Raw genomic sequence first — 25,635 nt, forward strand, 5'->3', positions numbered from 1 at the left:
AACAGGGATGATAACTTAAAAGGCCATCAACATTAGCATATCCCTACCAGACAGCAGGAAGCGGAACCTAATAAACACCTAGATGAACAGCACTCAAAGGTCATCCTTCCCATCTGTGTGTTGTCATGCTACATCTGCGCTTCACAATGGGCCCTGGTTATGAAAAAGAAAGCTTGACTTACTGCAGCTCAGGTGAAGAATACATATAGCAATTCATTTAGTGAAAAATTAGCCTAGCCAGCTGGTCAAGCTTTCATCTACTGCCCCGAGCCCTGTGAAGTAAAATGCCCCATGGGAAATTCTTATCTGTTTCTTATTAAACTTGCTTTATTTTGTGCAGCAGGCCCTGTACATAACCTGTAGACAGTACCCGTAGTTAATCAAACTGACATGGAGCCAAGCCGGTCAGAGTAGCAGTCTACATTTACAGTGCCAGAGATGCTGCTTCCACTGATGTAACCTCCCTTTCACCTGAAGTGCAGACAGAATTCCTGTGTCGTAATTAATGTGATACTTAATGTATTGCTTTTGCCGAGGGATTTCCATCATCTCCACCATAAGCAGCTCTATCATCAGGTACAGGAGCAGCAGTGCTTTTCTAGGGATTTGCAAATCTCTCCTCATAGGTCTCCGTGCATGTCAGGAATATGTATTTCTGGCCACACTATTTTTCTACTGTCGGGGTTAATCGGTCAGATTCTGGCCCCCTGCCTCAACACCTTAACACCACTTCATAAGGGCATAAGGGCCAAAAAGAGTGTAAGGAGAATTACCCTGGCACAGTATATGCTGCCCTATGGTGCTCCTGTCGCTATGGCATATGGGATATGTTTACCAGAGATGGAGATGAGAAGGAGTAGCTAGAGTCCTGAGCAGCCCACAGACAGCAGGGGGAGAACTGCCCTCATTTAGAACAATGTGCTGGAGGGAACTTGTGCAAAGCGCTCTATATTAGAGCCCTGCGTGGGACAATTTTTAAAATCTCATTCCCATCCCATCCCGCAATACCCAGTCCCAGCTGCTACTGCATTGCTTCTTTCATTTTTATCCTGCTCCCACCTGCAAAAAGCTTTAGATCCTGAAAATCCCACAAGATAGACAGATTCTCCCTTGCTACTAAAAAACCAAACCAAACCAACAAAAAGACAATTGGTTAATATAATATATATGTATAAACGGAATTCAGACACAACTTTTACCATTAAAAGAATAAAACAAATCTTACTTAAAAGATATAAAAATAATTTAACTCCTGTTATGAGAGACATCAAATTTCTTTTCTATCCTTTGCTCAAACTTAAGTATTAAAACCTTTACTTAAAAAAAAGAAAAGAAAAGAAAAAGTTGCTTTACATTGCTGAAATTCTATTCATGACATACCAATGAGAGATTTGGTGTTTTTCACAAATTACCGCAGTCTAGTATTTTTGCCCACCCTATCCTGCCACCAAGTACATTTTACCTGCTATTATGGAAGCTAGTCCTGCGGGAGTTGTGGGATCCCAGTCCCGTTGCAGGGCTCTGCTCTGTACTCTGCTTGTATTTCCTGCTCTGTGGCCTCCTGCAGTCTATGAAGAAGTCCCCTGGGTGGCAAACAGAGGTACTGCAGCCTCCATGGCCAGAACAGCTCCAGCCCCAGCAGAAAGACCTACTGGCAGCAGGTGCTCCTGCGCCCTGCAGTATGTCAGCCACACTAGACAGATGTTACATTTATTGGTGGGGCCTAGTCCTATTACCCCTGTCTTGGGCTGTGCCTTTTGGCTTGTGCATCTCAGCAGAGGCATTTCTCTTTACCCTGTCAGCTCTACTCAGAATGGCTGCAGACCCCAGAGCACCAATACACTTGAACAGGGGCTTTTCACTTTTTACTCTCTCGCTGTGGTGAGGGGAGGGAAACTAGCATGTGATTCATACTTAATAGTCTTCAGCCATGAGGGATAGCTCAGTGGTTTGAGCATTGGCCTGCTAAACCCAGGGTTGTGAGTTCAATCCTTGAGGAGGACCATTTAGGGCTCTGGGGCAAAAATTGGGGATTGGTCCTGGTTGGGCTAGATGACTTCCTGAGGTCCCTTCCAATCCTGATATTCTATGACCTCAGACAGCATGTAATTGTTAAGCTCTGGCCTCTCCCCTTCTATTTCTTCAGGTCAGTCACCAAGTTGTGTGACAAACTGAGGGGCTTGGGATGCATCTTCTGGTCCTCTGTAGAAGGGCCTGGTTCCTGCAAGTTCACCAATAGCAGGATACTATGACAACAGGCCATTATATACTTCAGTGATAGCTGCCCTGACCTACTGATAAGTCATTTCAGTGCACGGGCTTCAGGAGATTTTGCCTGGTAACATAGTCTGGGAACAGGTATTATGAGCAGCATATCAAATACATCTACATAAAAATTGATAAAAGAAAAGGAGTACTTGTGGCACCTTAGAGACTAACCAATTTATTTGAGCATGAGCTTTCGTGAGCTACAGCTCACTTCATCGGATGCATACCGTGGAAACTGCAGTAGACATTATATACACACAGAGACCATGAAACAATACCCCCTCCCACCCCACTGTCCTGCTGGTAATAGCTTATCTAAAGTGATCATCAAGTTGGGCCATTTCCAGCACAAATCCAGGTTTTCTCACCCCCTCCCCCCACAAACTCACTCTCCTGCTGGTAATAGCCCATCCAAAGTGACTACTCTCTTCACAATGTATATGATAATCAAGGTGGGTCATTTCCAGCACAAATCCAGGTTCTCTCACTCCCTCACCCCCCTCCAAAAAACCACACACACAAACTCACTCTCCTGCTGGTAATAGCTTATCAAAAGTGACCACTCTCCCTACAATGTGCATGATAATCAAGGTGGGCCATTTCCAGCACAAATCCAGGTTTTCTCACCCCCCCACCCCCATACACACACAAACTCACTCTCCTGCTGGTAATAGCTTATCTAAACTGATCATTAAGTTGGGCCATTTCCAGCACAAATCCAGGTTTTCTCACCCTCCGCCCGCCCCCCCACACAACTCACTCTCCTGCTGGTAATAGCCCATCCAAAGTGACCACTCTCTTCACAATGTGTATGATAATCAAGGTGGGCCATTTCCTGCACAAATCCAGGTTCTTTCACCCCCCCACCCCCCTCCAAAAACCACACACACAAACTCACTCTCCTGCTGGTAATAGCTCATCCAAAGTGAGCACTCTCCCTACAATGTGCATGGTAATCAAGGTGGGTCATTTCCAGCACAGATCCCACTTTGAAATGATTCCTATTTAGTCCATGCTATGTTTTGTTGTATACAAAATGTATTTGATAACCATCTGCTGACTCAGATACTACAGTGATGTGTGTCACAGAAATGTATATAAATAGGCCACATTTCTCCAAATCTTGTTCTAATATTTGGCCAACAAACATCAGTTTATACCACTAGAAGTTCTGACTTTAAAGGATACCCGGCTTTTCTGCTTGCATCAATGGCTTTGGGTCACAGGAGTGGCACATCTTTTGGCTGTCACTAATTATAAATACTAGATTGGTGTGTGAAACTTTTTCTGCATGATAAAGTCTGAAAAAGAAACACAACTCTGGTTAAACAAAGCAAACAGTATATCTTCTGGGGTTTTTCACGTTCACTAATGAGATCACAGGTAACACAACTTTATAGATTGAACTAGACTGGTATACAAGGGACAGCTGGTCTTTTTTAACAATAGCAAGGACCATTCAAGGGGAAATTTTGTAATCTTTATTGACAGGACTGTTGTTCTGCATTAGAGCAGATGCTGTGATTAAAAAATGGAAAAAGGGCACAGGGTGATGTTACACCACTAAGCACTTATAAATCCACAAAGAGCCTTTTCAGTTAGAAAATAATGTATTTGAATATATCACATCTCTAGTCGATACAGTGTATCTTGGACACTATAGTTAAGAGTATTTATGCACTTTCATGGCTTATTTTCAGGTGTTTATACTGTATATTTAGACAGCTAGATAGATGGATAGATAGATGTAAATAACCATCCAAGTGAGCTGAGAAATAATGTAAAACTCATAAACAAAGAGAATATTTTCTAATTGCTGAAGAAAAGCTTTTGTGTTGTTCTTAAAGTAGACAGCTATTTATTTGTAACTGGCTTCCTGACCCATTTTTGCGCACATCTAACAAAACCAGACAAAATCTATCCTTTGGTATAAGTGGACAAAACTTCATTGACTTCAGTGGAGTTTATGCCAATGGCTAAATTTGACCCAACAGCTCCTTCAGGTCATCTGTAACTTTACAAATGACTCATTCACAGTAGTTGGCCATTTTAGGGACCCAAACATCTCTTCTGATTAAATCAGTGAAAGATAATCTCTGAGGATGGCTCTGTTTCTGCCCATAGCAGCACCATTCTACCCTTTATGGAATTCCGTTTTTGACCCTATGCTGTGATTGTGTCCAATTCCTTGTGTGTACTTTGCTGGACTGAAATCCCCTATGAAACATTTTCTAGGTGTTCTTCAAGGCTTGGCCGTTTATAACGGTTCTGTTGTCTCCAACACTTTCAGGAATGTGCTATAACACATCCTAAATGTCCTCTCTTTTACCCATTTGTAGCTTAATGTTTGTTTAAGGATTTTAAACTGAATTATCACAAATCTGTCTACACAGAGATCTTCAAATGGCTCCTAGTTTTTTAGAACATGTTAATTTTATGGTCATTTTTAAAGTCTTTCACTTTAGAAAATCTATCAATCTAATAACTTAGTATGGAAGAAACTTTCAAGTCTCACAAAACTATATTGAGATTGTAACATCTTTAATGAAAGCAGCAGCAGCACTATTGGACAACTCAAGGCAAAATATGAAGAAGCTGATCAACCCTTTAACATTATCTGCATTTAAATTGATAATGGGATGCACAAAAAACCCCTCAGTTCTGAATATCTGCGATAGAACTCAAGAATTTCAATTAATAAATTAGAAAAAAATACAGTGAAAAATATAGGAATAAAATATATTAAACACCAATTATCCTTTTAAAATATACATGGAGACAGTCCCATAAAACAGAACAACACAACTTGGAGTAAAATAATTCTGTGCTCTGTTATTACTGTTTCAGTATACACTAATACACACATATACATTCTGTCGTGTATGTACTACACTACACACATGTATATCTTTATCCTTCTTACATACATGTGATAAGGTTATGACACAGTATAGTTTATCCTTCATACAGTAATGTAATTACCTACTTCTAAGATAAATATTCACCAAAAAGGCTCCTCTTTACATTTTCTATTCAAAGTTGAAAATTTACCTGGAACAGTTTATACAGTCTACAATCCCACTGAAGGATTTATCGTCATTTTCAAAGAAATACTGAGTTTGCTCAGTAATGCAGCTCTGTTTGGATAGGGCAGCAGTGTAGTCGTCATCATCTGCTTCCGCTGAGAAGAAAGAAAAAACAGAAATATTTTCAACTCATATAGTGGAGTGAGCAGAATTCGGCTGGTACATGGATTCTTATCTTCTAGTTCATTCAAAGTTCACCCTTTAACAAACCTGAGTAGTGACTTACCTGCCTCAAGGAAACGTGGAAAAGTCAGGCCCAAAAACAGCTGTTGCAAGATAGACCTGAGCACAGAAAAAATAATTTTGTTAATGAAATAGTTATTTCCCTCTCCTTTAAACATAGCTTTGCTAATATGGGAGCCCTGATTATTTACAGGAGACCCTAAATACCACTGGGATAAAAATAATTGTTAATAAAAACAGCAACAACATAACTTAATTGCACTTATACCAACTAATATGAATGTGTTTCTTTAATATCTTACATTTTGTCAGTCACCCTCTTCTTCCCCTTCAGCTACTGTCCCACATTATCTTTTTACTTGACAATCAATATTCAGTGCCCCTCTTACCCATAATTCAGCTAGCAGAGATGCTGAAGACCAGTTTAACTGTTATCCTTTAAGACTCCACAGAATGAGAAACAGGAATCCTGAGATTACTCTCATATTTAAACCAACTAGGATGCCTTAAATGACAATAGCCACACGTAGCTCTAAGGGGCTTCTGGCACTTTCCACTGATTAAGCCTCACAACCCTCCTGTGAGGCAGATAAACGCTGGAGTATTCTAACCATTTCATACAAAAGACATCTCTGTGCCAGCAACTTGTATTTCTATCTCCACTTCTGAACTTCAGCCTATGCCTGTCATTTCTTCCTCGATGCTGTGAAAAAATTAAGCTTAACACAGATAACGTTAAGCTCTTATTTTTCTGTGTTCATGCCCACATCACTCCTATTTCAATTATTGCAACCTCCTTCTCTCTGGTTCATCTGTCATCCACAATGCCCAACCCCTCCTACTGGAACCATGACAATTAGATTCCTTCTCTCATCATTCCCTCTCTTTGAATCCCTCCCCCAGCTCCTTCTTCATTAACTTTAAACTTCTTGTCCTCACCTTGCAAGCCCTACTTCTGCCATCAGATCTGTCCTGGTCTATTATTGTGGGACCGTACTCCCCCATACGTTCTACTACTCATATATGCCAGTCTTGATGAACCTTTAATCTACTTCCTCCACAGCCTCATATATTTTTTAGAAAATATATATGCCAATTATTTTCGTGGCTAGGGCTCTGCAATACTGCATCAAACACTGGGTTTGTTTACATAACATCAGGATTGGGATTGTTGCTTGGGCTGTGTGCTCATCTGCAGGGATGAAGAGAAACCTCATGTTATTCAACAGTGACTCCGCTGGCTGACCAGGAAGGGAAGTCCCCATCAAGCCCTTTTTTTAGCTTGAAAGAAAGTGATAATAGAATTCACTGAGGATGAGAAAGAGAGAAAGCCTGAAAAAATGGGAAAGAGCCTCAACGTTCCCAGAGTGCAGAGGACAGAAGATATTTATTTAACTGATTCCTCATGCTCCCCACATAAGCTTTGAAAATTGTCACTCATTATCCTATTCCAAATTTTTGCCCGAAATGTAACAGTTATCCCTAACCCAGCTTCTTCTATTTCTCTGCATTTGCTTTTACTAGTTGCCTTGCTGAAATGCACTCTGATCGGCCCTTTCTATTCCACTTCCCTAATGGCCCCTCAGCCTGCTTGTGGTCTAGATTCCATTTCAAAAATTTCCGATGAAAGCACTTTCTTGTGGGTGCTTTCAACTGAAACTCTGTGGAAAACAAGACCCATGTCTAAATTGAGTCCAGACCTCTGAGATTGATTTGAACACTGATAGCCCAAATTTTTCTGTTTGAGCAGAGCTTAGGTTTCGTCCCTGGATCATTTCCCATCTCTGGTTTTTGAGCTTCATTTTTGTTCCAGAAAACAAAGATCTTAACTGTTCCTGTTAACTAAATGTAACCAATAATAAAAACAAATATCCAAAGCCTTCATAGTGCCATCTGTGAGAGAACTACTTTCTATATATTTGTTCAGCTGTGATATATTGCAATGCCTCCAAATAGTGTAAATTACCTACTATTGTGCTACAGAATATGCACCACAAAACTTTATCATGAAGGACAGATATTTTCAGAGGGTAAAATTCACAGCAGTGCAGAAGGCCTGTCTGACGCCCACCATACCACTTAAGTCCCAATTAAATCTTTGCCGCATGGTTTTGGTATCACAGGGGTGCTTAATCTGTATAGGGCTGAATTTCATTATATATGCATTATGAAACTACCAAAACAACTTTTGTGGCTATTGCTAATTACTGCATGGATTTAAATCCAAAATGAGATAACTCTGTGGTGTGGAGTTTTAGAACAGTTTTGAGATTTATTTGGTATTGTGTTTAGCTAAAGATAGTAACCATTAAAACAGTAAAAAGGTGAAATCCTGACTCCACTGAAGTCAATCCCAAAATTCTCACTGAGTTCAACAGGACCAGGATTTCACCCAATAGTTCTAAAAGTTAAAATTGACTGCCATTCCCTCTTCCCTGTTCCATGACAGTTTCTAAGGTATATGTTGCTGGAACATTACCCAAAGTTCTTTTTGTTCTTGCAGATGAAGTATGGTTTTGTGGTTTAAACTGAGCAAAGGAAAAAAAATGGAAACAAGCTGTTATACTATATTGTTTTATGTGGCTTCTTCCTTGAAACAGTATCACTAGTTTATAGTATCTTTGATAAAAAGACAATGAACAAAACCAATTGACTTTTTTCAATCAGCAACTTTCAGTGAGTTACACTACCAAACAATGCATTTTAATGGCATCTGGTGTTCTGAAATAGGACTTGCTTATGTTTTCAAATAGAAGCCCTTATGTGCCTAACAAAATGGTTCACTGACACCTCAAAAACTGACTCTTTCTCAACCTTCTTGCTTAAACATGCACTTGAAAAAGAACACTATAGTGCACTGAATTATGAATCGAACAAGTCCATCTGAAAGCTGCACGCCAGCAACCTAGATTAAAGGTGATTCAACACAAACCAATGCCTGCGTTTACACATGTTCAATGTAGACCGAGAACAGAGAATTACAGAGTCTGAGAAGTCTCGTTTTCATTGAAGATCAATAAAATGAACTTTCCAAAGAGTCTGGGAAGATTACTAAAAATGTTCACTGTATGAGGCTGGAGAAGTAATACCAGCCCTTAAGATTTCAGAACAGCTCCTAGGAATTCAAGAGTCTGTTATTATCATACATAGACACTACAGAAAGAAGATACTAACTGTTACCAAATACATTTTCTTTTTACTGAATTGTTAATTATGACGTTGGTATAAACATTACCAGCATATCTGAACTTACCAGGCAGCTGCAGAGGCCCACCATCCGACATGCAAAATATCCGCTACTGTAGGCTACAAAATGAAGTATAAAGATTGTACCATTAGTACAAGAGTCAGCACATAGGTAAGGGGGATGGCGGTAACTTGGCAAGAGGATACTGACCACGTATGCGGAACGAAGACCAGCTCCTTGCTTTGGTTCTTCTTCAGGATCACAAACAGACTGATAGTCGTAAGACTTGTTAAAGGCATATAAGGACATGTTAATGAGGTTTCGCATCAGGTCAGGGTCAATCTCACCAAAGAATCGTCCAATCTGGTGCAGAAAATTGTAAAAAAAATGAGTTTAAACACTTCTAAACTGATGTCACATGATAAATAATATACATGTAATTTACATATACTGAACAATGCTGTTGAATTCAAAGAAGGTATAAATCCTATTGTTCTTACTGTGGGATATATGGTGATAAAGTATAAAAGTCTTTCTTTTTATATTCATTTTGCATTTACTTTACATTCTCTAAAATAATAAATTGTTTTCAGACCTACTCAGGCAAAACTCTAAACGACTTCAGGGGAAGTTTGGCCTGATTTACAGCTGCATGATTTGGTTCATTATTATTATAAAACCCATAAGAGACTCATTTTTCAAAGGGGCATCAACTATTTCCATATCTACTATTTCCATATCTACTTTGAGTGTTTAGGTTTTTTCCCTATGAACCAATGACTGCACGTGCAATATTTTAGGTGCAAATTCCAAGGCCATTTTTGAATGTTTGACTCTTGATGTGATTAGATGGTAACTTGTGTTTCCCCCTAATGTTTGTACTCATTCCACCAACAGTTACCCAAATCTGTTCACATGCTATCTCAGTATCTCCTATATGGTGCTTACCTCTTTTTTCTAGGTGGAAAAAGGCAGAACCAACCAAAAGATGGTTCTGTGGCATATTTACGACTTTACCATGTAATTCCTGAATTCTGTCTCTGAGGAGAAGTAGGCTGCTGCACCCCACCACACAGGAGCCACCATCTTCTCCAGAGATCAAAATTTCCCATGCTCAGGCTTTCCAGCTGACCTGGGATCTTACCTTTCATTACATAACTGACTATAGTTGTCTCTCATCAAACAACAGCTATTGCACTGCAATGTTGCACTGTGATGTCTTAACACCAAGACACAAAGATGGTGATGATAATATGTTGAATTCTCATGAAATAGATTCTTTATGCAATAATTCTTCAGTGTAACAATTAGATTTGATAGAAAATTTTTCATAGGAACTTTTTTTTTAATTAAAAATGGCTTTTTGATTAAATGGACATTTTTAACAACTGAAAACCAAAATATTTTTGTTGTTTTACCGAAGCTCTAAAAGATACTGGAAAAAATTTAATTTTTTCATAGAAAAATATAACATCTTCATGTTCTCATACCTTAACACAGAATAATTCTGTGCTCCAGGCACTTACACTACATTATCCTTATGCTTCAAGCAGTCTGTCTCAGGGAAACAGTGCAAACTCTTCATCCCATTTCTTATGCACTCCCTTAAATCACTATAAGTAGAGCCACATTAGTGCAGGCCTAGACATGTCAAGTCACTAGTAAGACAGTGATAAAAGCTAGCAAATTATATGAAATTTGAGATTTGCAAATTTTCTTTGTGGTTCGGACATGAGGCTGTGATTCACCACCTCAAACTCTGATAACTGTGATTTAAAAAATGAAATGAGGTCAATGAACAGCCGCACTCTGTTTTTATGTAGTGAACTTAGGTTTTAATGATAAAACTCGCTCTATCTTAATGGAGAAGTGAGTCAATCTCATCTTTAAATGCATGAATTTAAAAACACATATACCTGTTTGGTATATTCCTCCTGATTCGACATCAAAAGAAATCCACCATCATCAAGAACAACACAATCCAGGTGCTACCACAAGGAAAAAAAAGTATATTTTTCAGGAAAGATACAGAAAATGGTTCTCTTTCCAAGCAGCCAGACACAATCCCTGAGAAAAGGTTGACGTTCAGCATTTCAGATACATCTTAGAATCAATACGACCAGGACTGGAGTGTCCCTTTTCAAAAGAAATCAGCTTGGCAACAAAGAATCTGCACGTTTAACATATTTTCCAACTCTCAAGACCTAGAGGTTTCATGTAAAACATTAGTTTTTGGAGAACTTCACACACTCATTATTCCTTTGCTCTAGTAACTTGACCCTATTGTTTCACCCATTAACACCTGAGGAAGGTGTTTTCTGACTTCATACCTGGTATTTAGAAAGTATAAGTAGGGGAGATTATGTTCAGGACTCTAGGACATGAGGCCAATGGCCCTGAATCCATAAGTGTTGTAGAATTTGGAGCAAGGAACCCTCTTGTGGCTTAATTTTATATAACTTATTCTTGTAAATTATTTGATCAGGATACTTAACTAGCCCTAAGAGTGCTACGTCCTTACAAAACCACTTCATACATGGATCAGAGCTCAGATAAAGGGACTGAAACTTTTGATTTGGTCTTAGCTCACGCTTAGAGACGATTTGATTTGTAGCTTTTAGTGGTAGGAGTCTTTTAAAACAGCAAACCTGGGCTTGCTGCCTATAATTATTTTCACATTATTTACTTTATTTTGCTCTGTTTTTTTTTCACCCCCTTCAGGTGATGAACCCCTTCTTCTCCATCTAAGGCACCTGTTCCACATAGAGCTAAGAGCCCACTTTCTCTAGTGCTGTCCCAGTGCCATGGGTGGATTCCTGCAGGTGCCAGGTGCTGGGGGCAGAAAGGCCATTGATTAACTATAGAGCAGCGTTTCTCAAACTGGGGTTTGCAGACCCCTGGGTGTCCCCAAGGGTACTGCAGGGGTCCGCAGGCCCTGCTGATCAACTCCTCCCCCTCTCCCTCAACTTCTCCTCCTCCCTCCAAGTGCCTCCTGCATGCTGGGGAACAGCTGTTCAGCGGTGTGCAGGAGACACTGGGAGGAAGGGGGAGGAGCCAGAAAGAGGTGGGGAAGAGGAGGGGCAAGGGTGGAGTGGCGGTGGGCAGAGGTGAGGTGGGGTGGGGCCTTGGGGGAAGGGGGGTGGAGTGGGGGTGAGACCTGGGGCTGAGCGGGGCGTTTGGGGGTCCTCGGGTTGCTAAAGTTTGAGAACCACTGCTGTGTAGAGCATACACTGATCTTCCTGTGGCCTGAAGATGCAGTGCTGCTGCCTTGGCTTGACAATTAGCCATAGGTCCCACACCCAACAGTCATTCTCCCAACCCCACAAAAGAACTCACAGAGGCCCTGATTGAGGAAGGTGCTTAAGCACAAAAGAGAATTAGGAGTTCCTGACAACATTAGGGCTCCTGATGCTGTAAAATCATCACCCATCAGTGTTTCTAGGGCCATGTGCCCCCAAATCCTGGCTCAGCAAGGGATGGAGGGAAGAAAGGCAGGGGAAAGCTTAGTATCCCCACATGCTGGAGGGTGCTGTGTGCATTATGGTGGATTTAAGGTGATCATCTATCTCTTTCCCTCAAATTATTTGATAATACAGAATCCAAACTAGGCAGCAATATTAATATAATATGAATGTGTAACAGCAACAGATCCCGGTTGCCAGGATTGAACCTGAGACCTCTGAAGTTTAGTGCATGAGCCTCTACTGCAGTGGTGGGCCCGCAAGGCTTCTCGCAGCTCCCATTGGCTGGGAACGGTGAACCGCGGCCACTGGGAGCTGCGGGTGGCTGTTCCTGTGGACAGGCAATGTAAACAAACTGTCTTGCGGCCCACCAGTGGATTAACCGTAACGGGCTGCTTGTGGCTCACAGACTGAAGGTTGCCCACCACTGCTCTACTGCAAGAGCTAAAAGCCACATGGCTCTTAGCTAAGGCTGTAGCAGACTCATTAATCTCTAAGTGGTCTTGGTGCCACTAGAGGGGACAGAGCACCACACCCAGGAGGTGTGTTGGTTACACATGCGCAACATAGGCTTCCCTGCCTTCCCGGCCATTAAAACATACAGGAGGTCTGTGAAAGAAATACAATAAGAAAGAGGAGAAACTAATTATGATCTAATATTCACTAGGTGAAACATTGTGCATCTGTTCTTGCTTTCCACCTTTTCACAGTCTCTCTCCTCAATTTCTCTTATCCCCCCCCCTCTTTTTTGCTCCTTCTCCTTTCTCTTCACCTGTTTCTTTGAAAAGCTTCACCATCTTTTCTCTCACCTTCTTTTTCACGACTGCCCCATTTTCTACTGCTCGCTTCCATATTATGTTCTTTCTTCTTCTTTGTTCCCCTTTAGTTCTTATAGTCTCATTTCAATGATTCCCTTGCCTATCACTTCATTTCATTCTCTCACACTAGCATCTCCCTCAGAATCCTCACCTCTCTCTTCCTAGACACAAAAGATTGTCAACTCTCTGCTAACACTGCTTCTGTTTTTAACCTTCAGAAAGTAATTGGGTAGAACAGCGGTCTCAAGTTTTGATGGACCCAAAGAACAAAGGGGACCCTTCCCTCTCTTCCAGGTCTTTATTATTAGGTTTATTCTTACCATACTCCCTCTTTCACAGCCACAAAGTTCACTGTTGCACTGGAAAACAGAAGGATAATGATCTTTAGGGAATGGTTTCTTAGAAAGTCTGTACTATTACGTGATATTCATTAACTCATAAGTATAAACAGTTGGATTCAAGACAAACCCAGGTGTTTTTTATGTCCATCTTTGTCTGTGTGCCTGGCTGTCTACTAAAGGGTTTTATACTGCTACCCATTACCACGATATCTGAGTGCATTGCACTTGTCTCTGGGGGGTCAAAACTCTGCTCAGGGTAGATTTATTTATTTATAGATTTTATTAATTCCCTCTTTGTTTCTTTTGGTTGGTAATGGTTCTATATATATAAGGGCTGCTGATTAATCACAGTTAACTCACGTGATTAACTCAAAAAAAGTAATCACGATTAATCGCACTGTAAAAACAATAGAATACCAATTGAAATTTATTAAATATTTTTGGATGTTTTTCTACATTTTCAAACATTTTGATTTCTATTACAACACAGAATACAAAGTGTAAAGTGCTCACTTTATATTATTATTTATATTACAAATTTGTACTGTAAAAATGCTAAAAGAAACAGTATTTTTCAATTCACCTCATAAAAGTACTGTAGTGCAATCTCTTTATCGTGAAAGTGTACATACAAATGTAGATTTTTTTTGTTACATAACTGTACTGAAAAACAAAACAAGGTAAACCTTTAGAGCTACAAGTCCACTCTGTCCTTCCTCTTGTTCAGCCAGTTGCTAAGGCAAACAAGTTTGTTTACATTTAAAGGAGACACTGCTGACTGCTTCTTATTTACAATGTCACCTGAAAGTGAGAACAGGCATTGCAAGGTATTTATGTGCCAGATATGCTAAACATTCCTATGCCCCTTCATGCTTCAGACACCATTCCAGAGGACATGCTTCCATGCTGATGATGCTTGTTAAAAAAAGAATGCATTAATTAAATTTATGACTGAACTCCTTGGGTGAGAATTGTTTGTCTCCTGTTCTGTTTTACCTGCATTTGACCATATATTTCATGTTATAGCAGTCTCAGATGATGACCCAACGCATGTTTGTTTTAAGAACACTTTCACAGCAGATTTGACAAAATGCAAAGAAGGTACCAATGTGAGATTTCTAAAAATAGCTACAGCACTCAACCCAAGGTTTAAGGATCTGAAGTGCCTTCAAAATCTAAGAGGGATGAGGTGTGTAGCATGCTTTCCGAAGTCTTAAAAGAACAATACTCAGATGCGGAAACTACAGAACCCGAACTACAGAAAAAGAAAATCAACCTTCTGCTGGTGACACCTGACTCAGATGCTGAAAATGAACATGCATCGGTCCACTTTGCTTTGGATTCAGAGTAGCAGCTGTGTTAGTCTGTATCCGCAAAAAGAAAAGGAGGACTTGTGGCACCTTAGAGACTAACATATTTATTTGAGCATAAGCTTTCGTGAGCTACAGCTCACTTCAGCTGTAGCTCATGAAAACTTATGCTCAAATAAATTTGTTAGTCTCTAAGGTGCCACAAGTACTCCTTTTCTTTTTGCTTTGGATTTTTATCGAGCAGAATCCATTGTCAGCATAGAAGCGTGTCCTCTGGAATGGTAGTTGAAGCATAGAGGAACATATGAATCTTTAGCGCATCTGGCATGTAAATATCTTGAGATGCCGGCTACAACAGTGCCATGCGACCGCCTGCTCTCACAGTCAGGTGACATTGTAGACAAGAAGCGGCAGCATTATCTCTTGCAAATGTAAATGAACTTGTTTGTCTGAGCGATTGGCTAAAGTAGGACTGAGTGGACTTGTAGGCTCTAAAGTTTTACATTGTTTTATTTTAGAATGCAGTTATTTTTTGTACATAATTCTACATTTGTAAATTCAACTTTCATGATAAAGAGATTGCACTACAGTACTTGTATTAGGTGAACTGAAAAGTACTATGTCTTTTGTTTTTTACGGTGCAAATATTTATAATAAAAATAAAGTGAGCACTGTACACTTTGTATTCTGTGTTGTAATTGAAATCAATATATTTGAACATTTAGAAAACATTAAAAATATTAAAATTTGGTATTCTATTATTGTTTGGTTATTGTATTCTATTATTGTTTGGTATTCTACTATTGTTATTTATAATATGGTATTCTGTTATTGTTTAACAGCGCGATTAATCATGATTATTTTTTTAATCACTTGACAGCCCTTGTGTGTGTATATGCACACACACACAATACATAATAGAAGGAAAAAAGTGTGTGTGTGTGTCTGAGAGAGAGAGAGAGAGAGAGAGAGAGAGAGATGGTGGGCACAGAAGCTACCAAAACTGAAGATTGGTGAACCTCCTTCATCTCTGAACAGAGTTAAAGTGAAAAACTGGTATGCTCCTATGTATTTTTTCCCAGATATATACAAAATACATAGGAACATGCCAGTTTTGTTCTGAGCCCACCGTCTCTCTCTCTCACACACACACACCCTTTCTTCCTTCTATTGTGTGTTGGGCTACTCTGCTCCCAGACGGCAGTGCAGCCTCTTTTTCATTCACTGACACCCACAAATCCACTTTCTCTCTTTTTCAGGCAAGCAGCTTCCTTCAGCTCATGGTGATGGACATGCAGCTGTTTCTTCAGACTCAGCTTACCAGTAGAGCTGCAGTTCTGACAGGAGTAGCATGCCAGACATGAGTCTGGGTTTCCACCAGCTTTGGCTCATTGAGCCTGTTTCCTCCTCTACTACTTCTTGTTCCTCCACTTCCCTGGTGTGCCAGATCCTTTCTTTACTTTTCCTTCTAGCTGCCACTAATTCTCTCCCCTTCTCATTCAACTCCTTTAAAAATTCCCATTCAACTCCTGCCAGGTGGAAGGGTTCCAGAGCTCGGCCTGAACGTCTATGCCACAATTAAACAGCCCTGGAGCCAGAGCTCTGTGATTCTGAGTCAGCTGGCAAGGGCCAGCCACGGGCATCCCTGCTTTTCTGAGAGTTTTGACTCATTGTAAAAACACAATACTGTCTCTAGTGGCTGACATATGACATTGTTGTGCATTTTCTTTTCTTCATTGTTACTATTGAATCTTGAGACATTCTAACCTCCAATGCAAGACATGTACAAGTGCATAACTGAAAAAATACAGCTGCTTTTTAATAGATGCATATTGTGTTTTGAAATGCTTTAAACACCACCATCAGTCAGCAACTGTGGACCTTTGTGAAGTTGCAATACAGAGCTGCCTGCACGGAAGGGGGAAGCACCGGTTTGTCCTCATAGCTTAGAGAAAAAGCAAATGAAGTTCAACAGAAGTCACTCAATTCCTTACCAGGCTCTTGATTGTGGTTTTGGTGAAATTTTCCATCCATTGGTTTGCATCAATTTTTATTCCAACAACTGAAACAAACCAACAAACAAACAAAAAACCCTGGAAATTCTATTTAGCAAAATGAAAGGAAACAACAGCAACAACGAAAGGCTAGATCCTAAAACAGATGAAAAATTCACCATACAAGTCTAACTTTTGAAGCTGATAAACTAAAAGAAATCGTATTTCTGATCAGTCATCTGTCCTCCAAGGCCCTTCATCATTCTAATCAACCAAATATCTTTACTAACACACTGTCAGATCTTTGGCTAGACTTTCACCAGCAAAATTTTAAAAAGCCTTGTGAAGAAGAATTTTAGAAGACTGAGACTGCTTTGTGATTTCAGTTATATTTCTTATGGGTGTTCGTGACGAGCAACAACAAAAGAACTTGTGTATTTAGAGCACCAGCACCATTCCATCTTACCTGCGGGTTTAAGAAGTTTTCCACCAATGGTTATTTCCACAGCCTTGCTCACCATAATGCCCGTTTCATAGCTACTGGCGTCACTTTCTGAGAGTAAGGGAAAAAACAAAAGGTTAAAAAGAGTGATGTGATCTTTTCCTATTCTTGGCCCTAAATAAAGAAGTCCTACCCCTCAATGCAAGTTCAATCAAGAAATTAACCATTATTTAACTGGTAACCATCATCCCCAAACCCAAATCTCTATATGAAAATGTTATACTTACTAACTGTACTTAATAGTTACCCCAGCTATGCCTAGGATCACGAACAATCAGAACAGTTAGAGGAAAATATATTTTGCTCTTCTTTATTTACTTTGTACAGTTGAGAGCTCTGTGTGTACAGTCAGTTTCACTGTTCTGTGTAGTTAGTTTGACCCTGATTCTGCAAACACAACCGTAATTAATTTTACACATGTGAGCAGCCCCATGAAATGCAGGATTAGGGCCAGAGATTGTATGGTCATTAGAACAGAGCCCATGCAGTCTTCTAGTCACTGGACAGTGTGCAGCCCACTAACAACACTCAGTAAATAATGACTGGTACTGTGACAGGCTAACCTGCTGGCAGCACTGTTCAATATGGAAAATGAAGTAAAAAAAAATCCCGAGAGTTTTCAAAGGAACAGGATTCCTATAAAGGTTTTGAAGCAGGCCATTTTACTACCTGGCTAGTATTTTTTGAAAATTGCAATAATAAATTTGTATATAAAATAATTGCAATAAAATACCACCTCTAAGAGGGAAGAGTATCTAATTCACAGCAGCATCTGCTTTCAGAGGAGCATTACAAGGTTAATGTGCATCAGTGATGCATCTCTTCTCATCAACCAGTTTATTATTGTGGATATTTAAGTTTTAAGTATTACAAAAGGTCACAGAAACCATTTCAGTGGAATAATATTGATCTGTAAAATAATCCAAACTCAATGGTCTGAAGCGTTAAATAAATCAGTGACACTGTCTGGGCTCCATGCAGAAGAAAAGCTCTCAGGACCACACAGTTCTGTGACTGCACTTATCCGAGCTCATTTTGGAAAAAATAAATAGTGTGGTGCTAAAGCAGTCATGAAACTTCAAGCCTTCCTTGCCACCTTGCACCTCCCTTTGGGCCTGGTTACCCCATGGATGGCTAGCTCTGACACTGACGTGATCTAGGGAACTCAGCTATATAAGGTTGCTCTTGGATCCCCTCTCCGATGTCAATATATGGAACTGAGACTCTTGTAGACAGTATGATACACTGTCACTGTAGTTTCCTTCACACAAGAAACTCTGCCTTTGAGAAATCTACAGAAACCTTTCAAGCCCAATTAACTAACAAAATATAGAACCAACATGCATTTTAGCCTGCTAGTCACTGAGAGAAACAATGCAGAGAAACATAGCTTTACTGGGATGGATGACTGATTGTGATGACAGTTTCCAAACCAGAGTGACATTTTTTTAGAGCTGCTTCCCCCAATGAACTGGCAGACTCTGTTGGAATGTCTGTTCTGAACTATGCATTCGATGAAGTGAGCTGTAGCTCATGAAAGCTTATGCTCAAATAAATTTGTTAGTCTCTAAGGTGCCACAAGTACTCCTTTTCTTTTTGCAGATACAGACTAACATGGTTGCTACTCTGAAACCTGTTCTGAACTATGAACTATGCCACTTTAAATAGCTAACTCAACTGGTAAGACGGAAAACATCCATGAATGTTTATGTTGTGCCAGTCACCTCTGAAATGTCAAACTAGTGATGACTTACTGTTGTAGTATGGAGCTGTGAAGATATAGTTGTCATTATCCAAGCTCCGTTTATAGAAACTGACTTCATAAGTTTCAGGATTTTCTGTCCAATCCTCTCCTGCCCTATACATGGGGGGGGGAAAGGTCATAAAAAATAAAGTCTGTCAGATTTTCATTTTAAGCTGCAAGGCAGAGATATTTTTTCTCCCTTAATATAAATGTCTTGTTTGGGAAACTCATGAGCTCCTTTTATTACAATGTATTTGTGCCTATCCTTCACAAAAGTCTGAGCTTTCAGCAACTTAAATTGCAAACTGCTATGAGAAAAACAAAACCAAACAGACCAGAGAATGAAGAAAGGGTTCCTGAGAACAACATGGACCAGGTTCAGAATTTTTATATGGACATTTTTCTGATTATAAATCTATCACTGGGTTTGTTTAAAACAGAAAACCATAGAATCATTTTGCATGACATCCTTTATTCAAAAATCACAGAAGCAGCTTAACAGACTTAATTAATAAGAGAGGGAGAGAGAAACTGAGAACTACAGGCATGGGAGGCAAATCTATTGGGAAACATACTCCATGAAATTTTTAATGGGTAATATATACAAGATAATCCCAGGAAAAAGATAAATTTGGTATGTAAATTCATATTAATATAATCCCCCCACACACCCAAATCACTGAAGATAAGAATTGCATGATATGGTATGAAATTTGATCACTTTTATGTGTCCTCTATACTATCTGTTAATGTTGCATCATTCCCCTTTACATCCTGGGAGTACTTGTGATTAGTACTTTAGAGTATTCATGATTTTCAAGCTTGTCAGCCAAATTCTTTTTGCGAATACAGACTAACATGGCTGTTACTCTGAAACCAGCCAAATGAATGTTGAGCAATTAGGAGTTAAGTGGTCAGATGGTTTTCAGAAGGACATCACTTTACTGCTATACTGTGCTAAGAAGCTTGGATTACTATGACCTGCTCCTGCTTAATGCTCAGTAGGAATTCAGTACAGACATGTTTCAAATGCAACATAGCTAAAATCTGCAGCTCAAAGAAAATCAAGGCATGCATATGAAATTTCACGTGTAACAGTGCATATTATTTCAGCAAGAAAAGTTGCTCTCAGATCAGCTGTCCGTCAGTCAGTGCATTGACATACTGACTAAAAGAAAGATCAGCTGACTTTTTTTTTCTTTTATTCACCCAAATTTTGGGCCTCCATTGTGGGCCTAAGTATGTGTGCGAAAGCATTGTGCCCACGTTATTCTCCAGTTTCCACCTGTCTTCCATGGGAGCATATTTCCTTCAGGAACTTTGCTCCTAAACCCATTTGATTCTCAGGAAGCTGCAAACTCAAAACAGGATTCAATTCAATATGGACAGAGTCAGCAGTGTCTTACTGCAAGACTGTGGGGGAGGGAAATGCTTCATAAAACAGCACTTCCCTAGCTGTGTCCCCTTCTCCACACGCATGAAACCCCTCCCCCTACACACACACAAATCAATGGGGACCCAAACACAGTGGGCGTGCCTTGATGGGCAAAATGATGTTTCAATTGTGCTAGCTCAATTGAGTTAGCTTAACATGATTGAAAAGGCCCATTAAGATGCAGGTTAACACATACAAAGCACTGTTAGCAGGCCATGTTTTAGCCTAGCTGGGAGCCTAGGCTGTAACACAGCAAGATAGCATGGTCAGAGAGAGATAAGGGCTTCCACAGAGTTGCAAGTGTGGGCTGGAGGGAGAGGGAAGGTACGTTATGTCTGCCGACAAAATATGAGCTATTTCAGTGGGTCTTCAGTTGTTTTCATCCCCTTAGTGGAGGGGATGACCTAACCCTATAACTTCATGGCAGAAGACTGAAGATGAATGATAAATGTGAAGATCTCAATGCAGGCAACAACATTTACATGGATAGCAAGAAGAACACAGATTCATATTAACAAACTCTAGTAAATTACTTTTTCTTTGTTCTCTTTGTTATTCTATGATCTACTATGAAAATTATTGCTGGAATTCCATCACCTAATGGATACAACAAGATTATTTCAACTAGGTGTTAACTGTGCTTATATATGAATACAGGCCCATCTTATGAGAAGAAGGTCTCAGTATTTACTTCTAACAACAGTGCCTGGAGAGTAATTTTTAAGCACGAACATTGCAAACAGTGAATTGTGTCATAATCAGTTTGTTGAAAAAAAACAGAGAGGGTTTTTTTTTTAAACTTTTCCTACCCTTTCATCTAATGAGGATAAATACAGTACATGCCACCCTCATCATCTTAACTGACTTATGGCCACTTGGGACTTCACAGTTGTTAGATTGTGCTCACCACAGAGTGAACAGTGCTGGGACTTGATCTTACAAGATCCCTGTGTTCAGGTGGGCTATTGCAATCATATGGGGCCCTAATGAATTGGGACTACATATAGGCAAAGAGATCCATTTGGACGGTCAGTTTGTCAGTGAGAAGGTTGGAGGGGGAATCAGAGATTTAGTGAGAAGGTAACTCCATAAGGATAACTTAAAGCAATGTCTCATTTACAATGTAGAGAGTGTCTATTTGCTAAGATTACCTCACCTAAAATATACAGGAAGGTGCAACTGAAAGACAACCTACATAGTAGCATTTCTTATTATGTATCCAAAGGGTACAAAATGTATCAGGAGGACAGAACAGGTCATGCTTGTGGGGGCGTGGTAGTATATGTGAAAGAAAGCATAGAATCAAATAAGTAAAAGTCTTAAATGAACCAAACTCTACCACAGAATCTCTATGGATAATAATTCCATGCTCTAATAATAAGAATATAGTGATAGGGATATACTACTGACCACCTGACCAGGATGGTGATAGTGACTGTGAAATGCTCAGGGAGATTAGAGGGGATATTAAAATACAAAACTCAATTATAATGGGGGATTTCAACTATCCCCAAACTGACTGGGTACATGTCACCTCAGGACAGGATGCAAAGATAGAGCTTCTTGACACCTTAAATGACTGCTTCTTGGAGCAGCTAGTCCTGGAACCCACAAGAGGAGAGGCAATTTTTGATATAGCCCTAAATGGAGCACAGGATCCGGTCCAAGAGGTGAATATAGTTGTACCTCTTGGTAATAGTGACCGTAATATAATTAAATTTAATATCCCTGTGGTGGGGAAAATACCACAGCAGCCGAACACCGTAGCATTTAATTTCAGAAAGGGGAACTACACAAAAATGAGGAGAAAAATAACTTAAAAGGTACAGCACCAAAAGTGAAATCCCTGCAAGCTGCCTGGAAACTTTTTAAAGACACCATAATAAAGGCTCAACTTAAATGTATATCCCAAATTTAAAAACATAGTAAGAGAACCAAAAAGTGCCACTGTGGCTAAACAACAAAGTAATAGAAGCAGTGAGAGGCAAAAAGACATTCTTTAAAAAGTGGAAGTTAAATTCTAGTGAGGAACATAAAAAGGAGCATAAACTCTAGCAAATGAAGTGTAAAAATAGAATTTGAAGAACAGCTAGCCAAGTCTCAAAAAGTAACAGCAAAAAAGAAGTTTTATGTACATCAGAAGCAGGAAGCCTGCTAAAAAAACAGTGGGCCCACTGGACAAATGAGATGCTAAAGGAGCACTCAAGGACGATAAGGTCATTTTTGAGACAATAACTGAATTCTTTGTATCGGTCTTCATGGCTGAGGATGTGAGGGAGATTCCCAAACCTGAACCATTCTTTTTAGGTGACAAATCTGAGGAACTGTCCCAGATTGATGTGTCATTAGAGGAACAAACTGATAAACTAAAGAGTAATAAGTCATCAGGACCAGATGGTATTCACCCCAGAGTTCTGAAGGAACTCAAATGTGAAATTGCAGAACTACTAACTGTAGTCTGTAACCTATCATTTAAATCAGCTTCTGTACCAAATGACTGGAGGATAGTTAATGTGACGTCAATTTTTAAAAAGGGCTCCACAGGTGATCCCGGCAATTACAGGTCGGTAAGCCTGACTTCAGTACCAGGCAAACTGGTTGAAACTATAGTAAAGAACAAAACTGTCAGACACATAGATGACCATAATTTGTTGGGGAAGAGTCAACATGGTTTCTGTAGCGGGAAATCATGCCTCACCAATCCACTAGAATTCTTTGAGGGGGATCCAGTGGATATAGCGTATTTAGATTTTCAGAAAGCTTTTGACAAGGTCCCTCACCAAAGGCTCTTAAGCAAAGTAAGCTGCCATGGGATAAAAGGGAAGGTCCTCTCATGGATTCACAACTGTTTAAAAGATAGGAAACAAAGGGTAGCAATAAATGGTCAGTTTTCAGAATGGAGAGAGGTAAATAGTGGTGTCTCCCAGAGGTCTGTACTGGGCCCAGTCCTATTCAACATATTCATAAATGATCTGGAAAAAGAGGCAAGCACTGAGGTGGCCAAATTTGCAGAAAATACAAAACTACTCAAGATAATTAAGTCCCCGCTGAAGAACTACAAAAGGATCTCTCAAAACTGAATGACTGGGCAACAAAATGGCAGATGAAATTCAGTGTTGATAAATGCAAAGTAATGCACACTGGAAAACATAACCCCAACTATACATATAAAATTATGGGGTCTAAATTAGCTGTTACCACTCAAAAAAGAGATCTTGGAGTCATTGTGGAGAGTTCTCTGAAAACATCCACTCAATGTGCAGCGGCAGTCCAAAAGTTGAACAGAATGTTGGGAATCATTAAGAAAGGGATTGATAATAAGAGAGAAAATATCATATTGCCTCTATATAAATCCATGGTACACTCACATCTTGAATACTGTGTGCAGATGCTGTCTCAAAAAAGATATACTGGAATTGGAAAAGGTTCAGAAAAGGGCAACAAAAATGATTAAGGATATAGAACTGCTTTCGTATGAGGAAAGATTAATAAGATTGGGACTTTTCAGCTTGAAAAGAGGTGACTAAGGGGGGATATGATTGAGGTCTATAAAATCATGACTGATGTGGAGAAAGTAAATAAGGAAGGTCTCATAACACAAGAACAAGGGGTCACCAAATGAAATTTATAGGCAGCAGGTTTAAAGCAAACAAAAGGAAGTATTTCTTCACACAATGCAGTTAACCAGTGGAACTCTTTGCCAGAGGATGTTGTGAAGACCAAGACTACAGCAGGGTTCAAAAAAGAACTAGAGAAATTCATGGAGGATTATCCATCAATGGTTATTTGTCAGGATGGGCAAGGATGGAGTCCCTCGCCTCTGTTTGCCAGAAGCTGGGAACGAGTGACAGGGAATGGATCACTTGATGATTATCTGTTCTGCTCATAGCCTCTGGGGCTCCTGGCATTGGCCTCTGTCGGAAGACAGGATACTGGGCTAGATGGACCTTTGGCCTGACCCATTATGACCATTCATGTGTTCTTATATATCCTTGGGGTTACCAAAGGAATTTCAGCTGTATGCATAACATCCATTACTTGGATATTCCATTGATACGGCTTACAGGAATTATTTTCACATTCTGATATTATTTGAAAATAAAATGACGACCCTTACCTTTTAGGGTAAACCCTAGTGATTCCACCATCCGTGACCACAAATTGTGCAACAACTCCATTGCTATGACAAAAAGAAGAAATTTAAATGAAAGCTAATCAGAACTATTACCAACTCCTCCCTCACAATAGCCACCATTTAGGCATAGAATTATGAAAAAAATACACATATTTTCTAATCAACATTAAATACTGAAATATACATATCACACATCTAGTTTTATTTTTGACTTTGATATCTAACCACAAATTTGAATTTACCAGGCCTTGGGTCCTGACATTCATAAACAATTTACAAATACCCCAATGACTACATAGTTAATAAAAAGATATGAAAATGATATGAAAAGATATGAAAAAAGAACACTCACAGAGATTGCTTACTCCAATAGTTCTGGACTAGTTCATTTGTAAATCCTGCATCCAGCAAAACTCTAATGACCATATCAGCATTACCTAGCAAGAGACAACATGAGTCACCTGAAAACACATGACTTTGAGATCTGTAAATCTGTTAAAGATGAAAGTCTGAATTGCTTGATTCCTGCTACTTATTAATAAAAAAAACTGTGATTTTTCAAAATGTTGATTGATGCTGAGAAGAAAATATGCTAATTTAATCAAAACCTTTAAGCTAAAATTTTCAAACTCAAGCGGCTAAAGTTAGGGTTGGTCTCCATTATGGGGAGATCCACACTGCTGCAATTGATGCAGCAGGGATCGATTTAGTGGGTCTAATGAAGACCTGATAAATCAATGGCAGAGTGCTCTCCGGTCAATCCTGGTACTTCAACTCTCCGAGAAGAGTAAGGGAAGTTGACTGGAGAGTATCTCCCATCAACTTAGTGCAGTGAAGACACTGGGGTAAGTCAACTTAACATACACCGACTCCAGCTACATTATTCACATACCTGGAGTAGCATAACTTAGGTCAACTTCCATAGTGAAGACAAGCCCTTACACTACCAAATCAGAATACAGAAGACAACTTTTTCAAACTTGTCTTTTTAAAATTGGGCACCTACATCTATTTTTAGGCAGCTTACTTGACATGGCCCAAATTTCAGAGGTATGAATGCTCACAGCTTCCATTGAACACCCAGAACTCCCACTGTGGGCAACACCACTGAAAATCAGGTGCCTAAATATTGTGGTGTTAAGTTTGAACGGTTAGAGCCACTATTCAGGGT

At 39.6% G+C, this 25,635-nt stretch overlaps 1 protein-coding gene across 3 annotated transcripts in view; it reads right to left on the reverse strand.

Annotated features, from left to right (window-relative positions):
- Window positions 1-25,635, reverse strand: part of CACNA2D1 (calcium voltage-gated channel auxiliary subunit alpha2delta 1) — a 681,161-nt gene that overhangs the window by 13,210 nt on the left and 642,316 nt on the right. For all 3 annotated transcript variants that reach the window (XM_084632490.1, XM_084632488.1, XM_084632489.1), the window contains 12 exons: window positions 24,817-24,901; window positions 24,447-24,509; window positions 18,905-19,008; window positions 17,115-17,201; window positions 16,649-16,716; window positions 13,324-13,362; window positions 10,641-10,712; window positions 8,935-9,087; window positions 8,791-8,843; window positions 5,581-5,636; window positions 5,320-5,449; window positions 3,457-3,569 (listed from right to left, as the gene is read on the reverse strand). In XM_084632490.1, the coding sequence (XP_084488616.1) occupies window positions 3,457-3,569; window positions 5,320-5,449; window positions 5,581-5,636; window positions 8,791-8,843; window positions 8,935-9,087; window positions 10,641-10,712; window positions 13,324-13,362; window positions 16,649-16,716; window positions 17,115-17,201; window positions 18,905-19,008; window positions 24,447-24,509; window positions 24,817-24,901 (1,023 nt within the window). The remainder of the gene's footprint in view (window positions 1-3,456; window positions 3,570-5,319; window positions 5,450-5,580; window positions 5,637-8,790; window positions 8,844-8,934; window positions 9,088-10,640; window positions 10,713-13,323; window positions 13,363-16,648; window positions 16,717-17,114; window positions 17,202-18,904; window positions 19,009-24,446; window positions 24,510-24,816; window positions 24,902-25,635) is intronic.

This window comes from Lepidochelys olivacea, assembly GCF_965140295.1.
Source record: "Lepidochelys olivacea isolate rLepOli2 genome assembly, chromosome: 1".
Lineage (NCBI taxonomy): Eukaryota > Metazoa > Chordata > Testudines > Cheloniidae > Lepidochelys > Lepidochelys olivacea.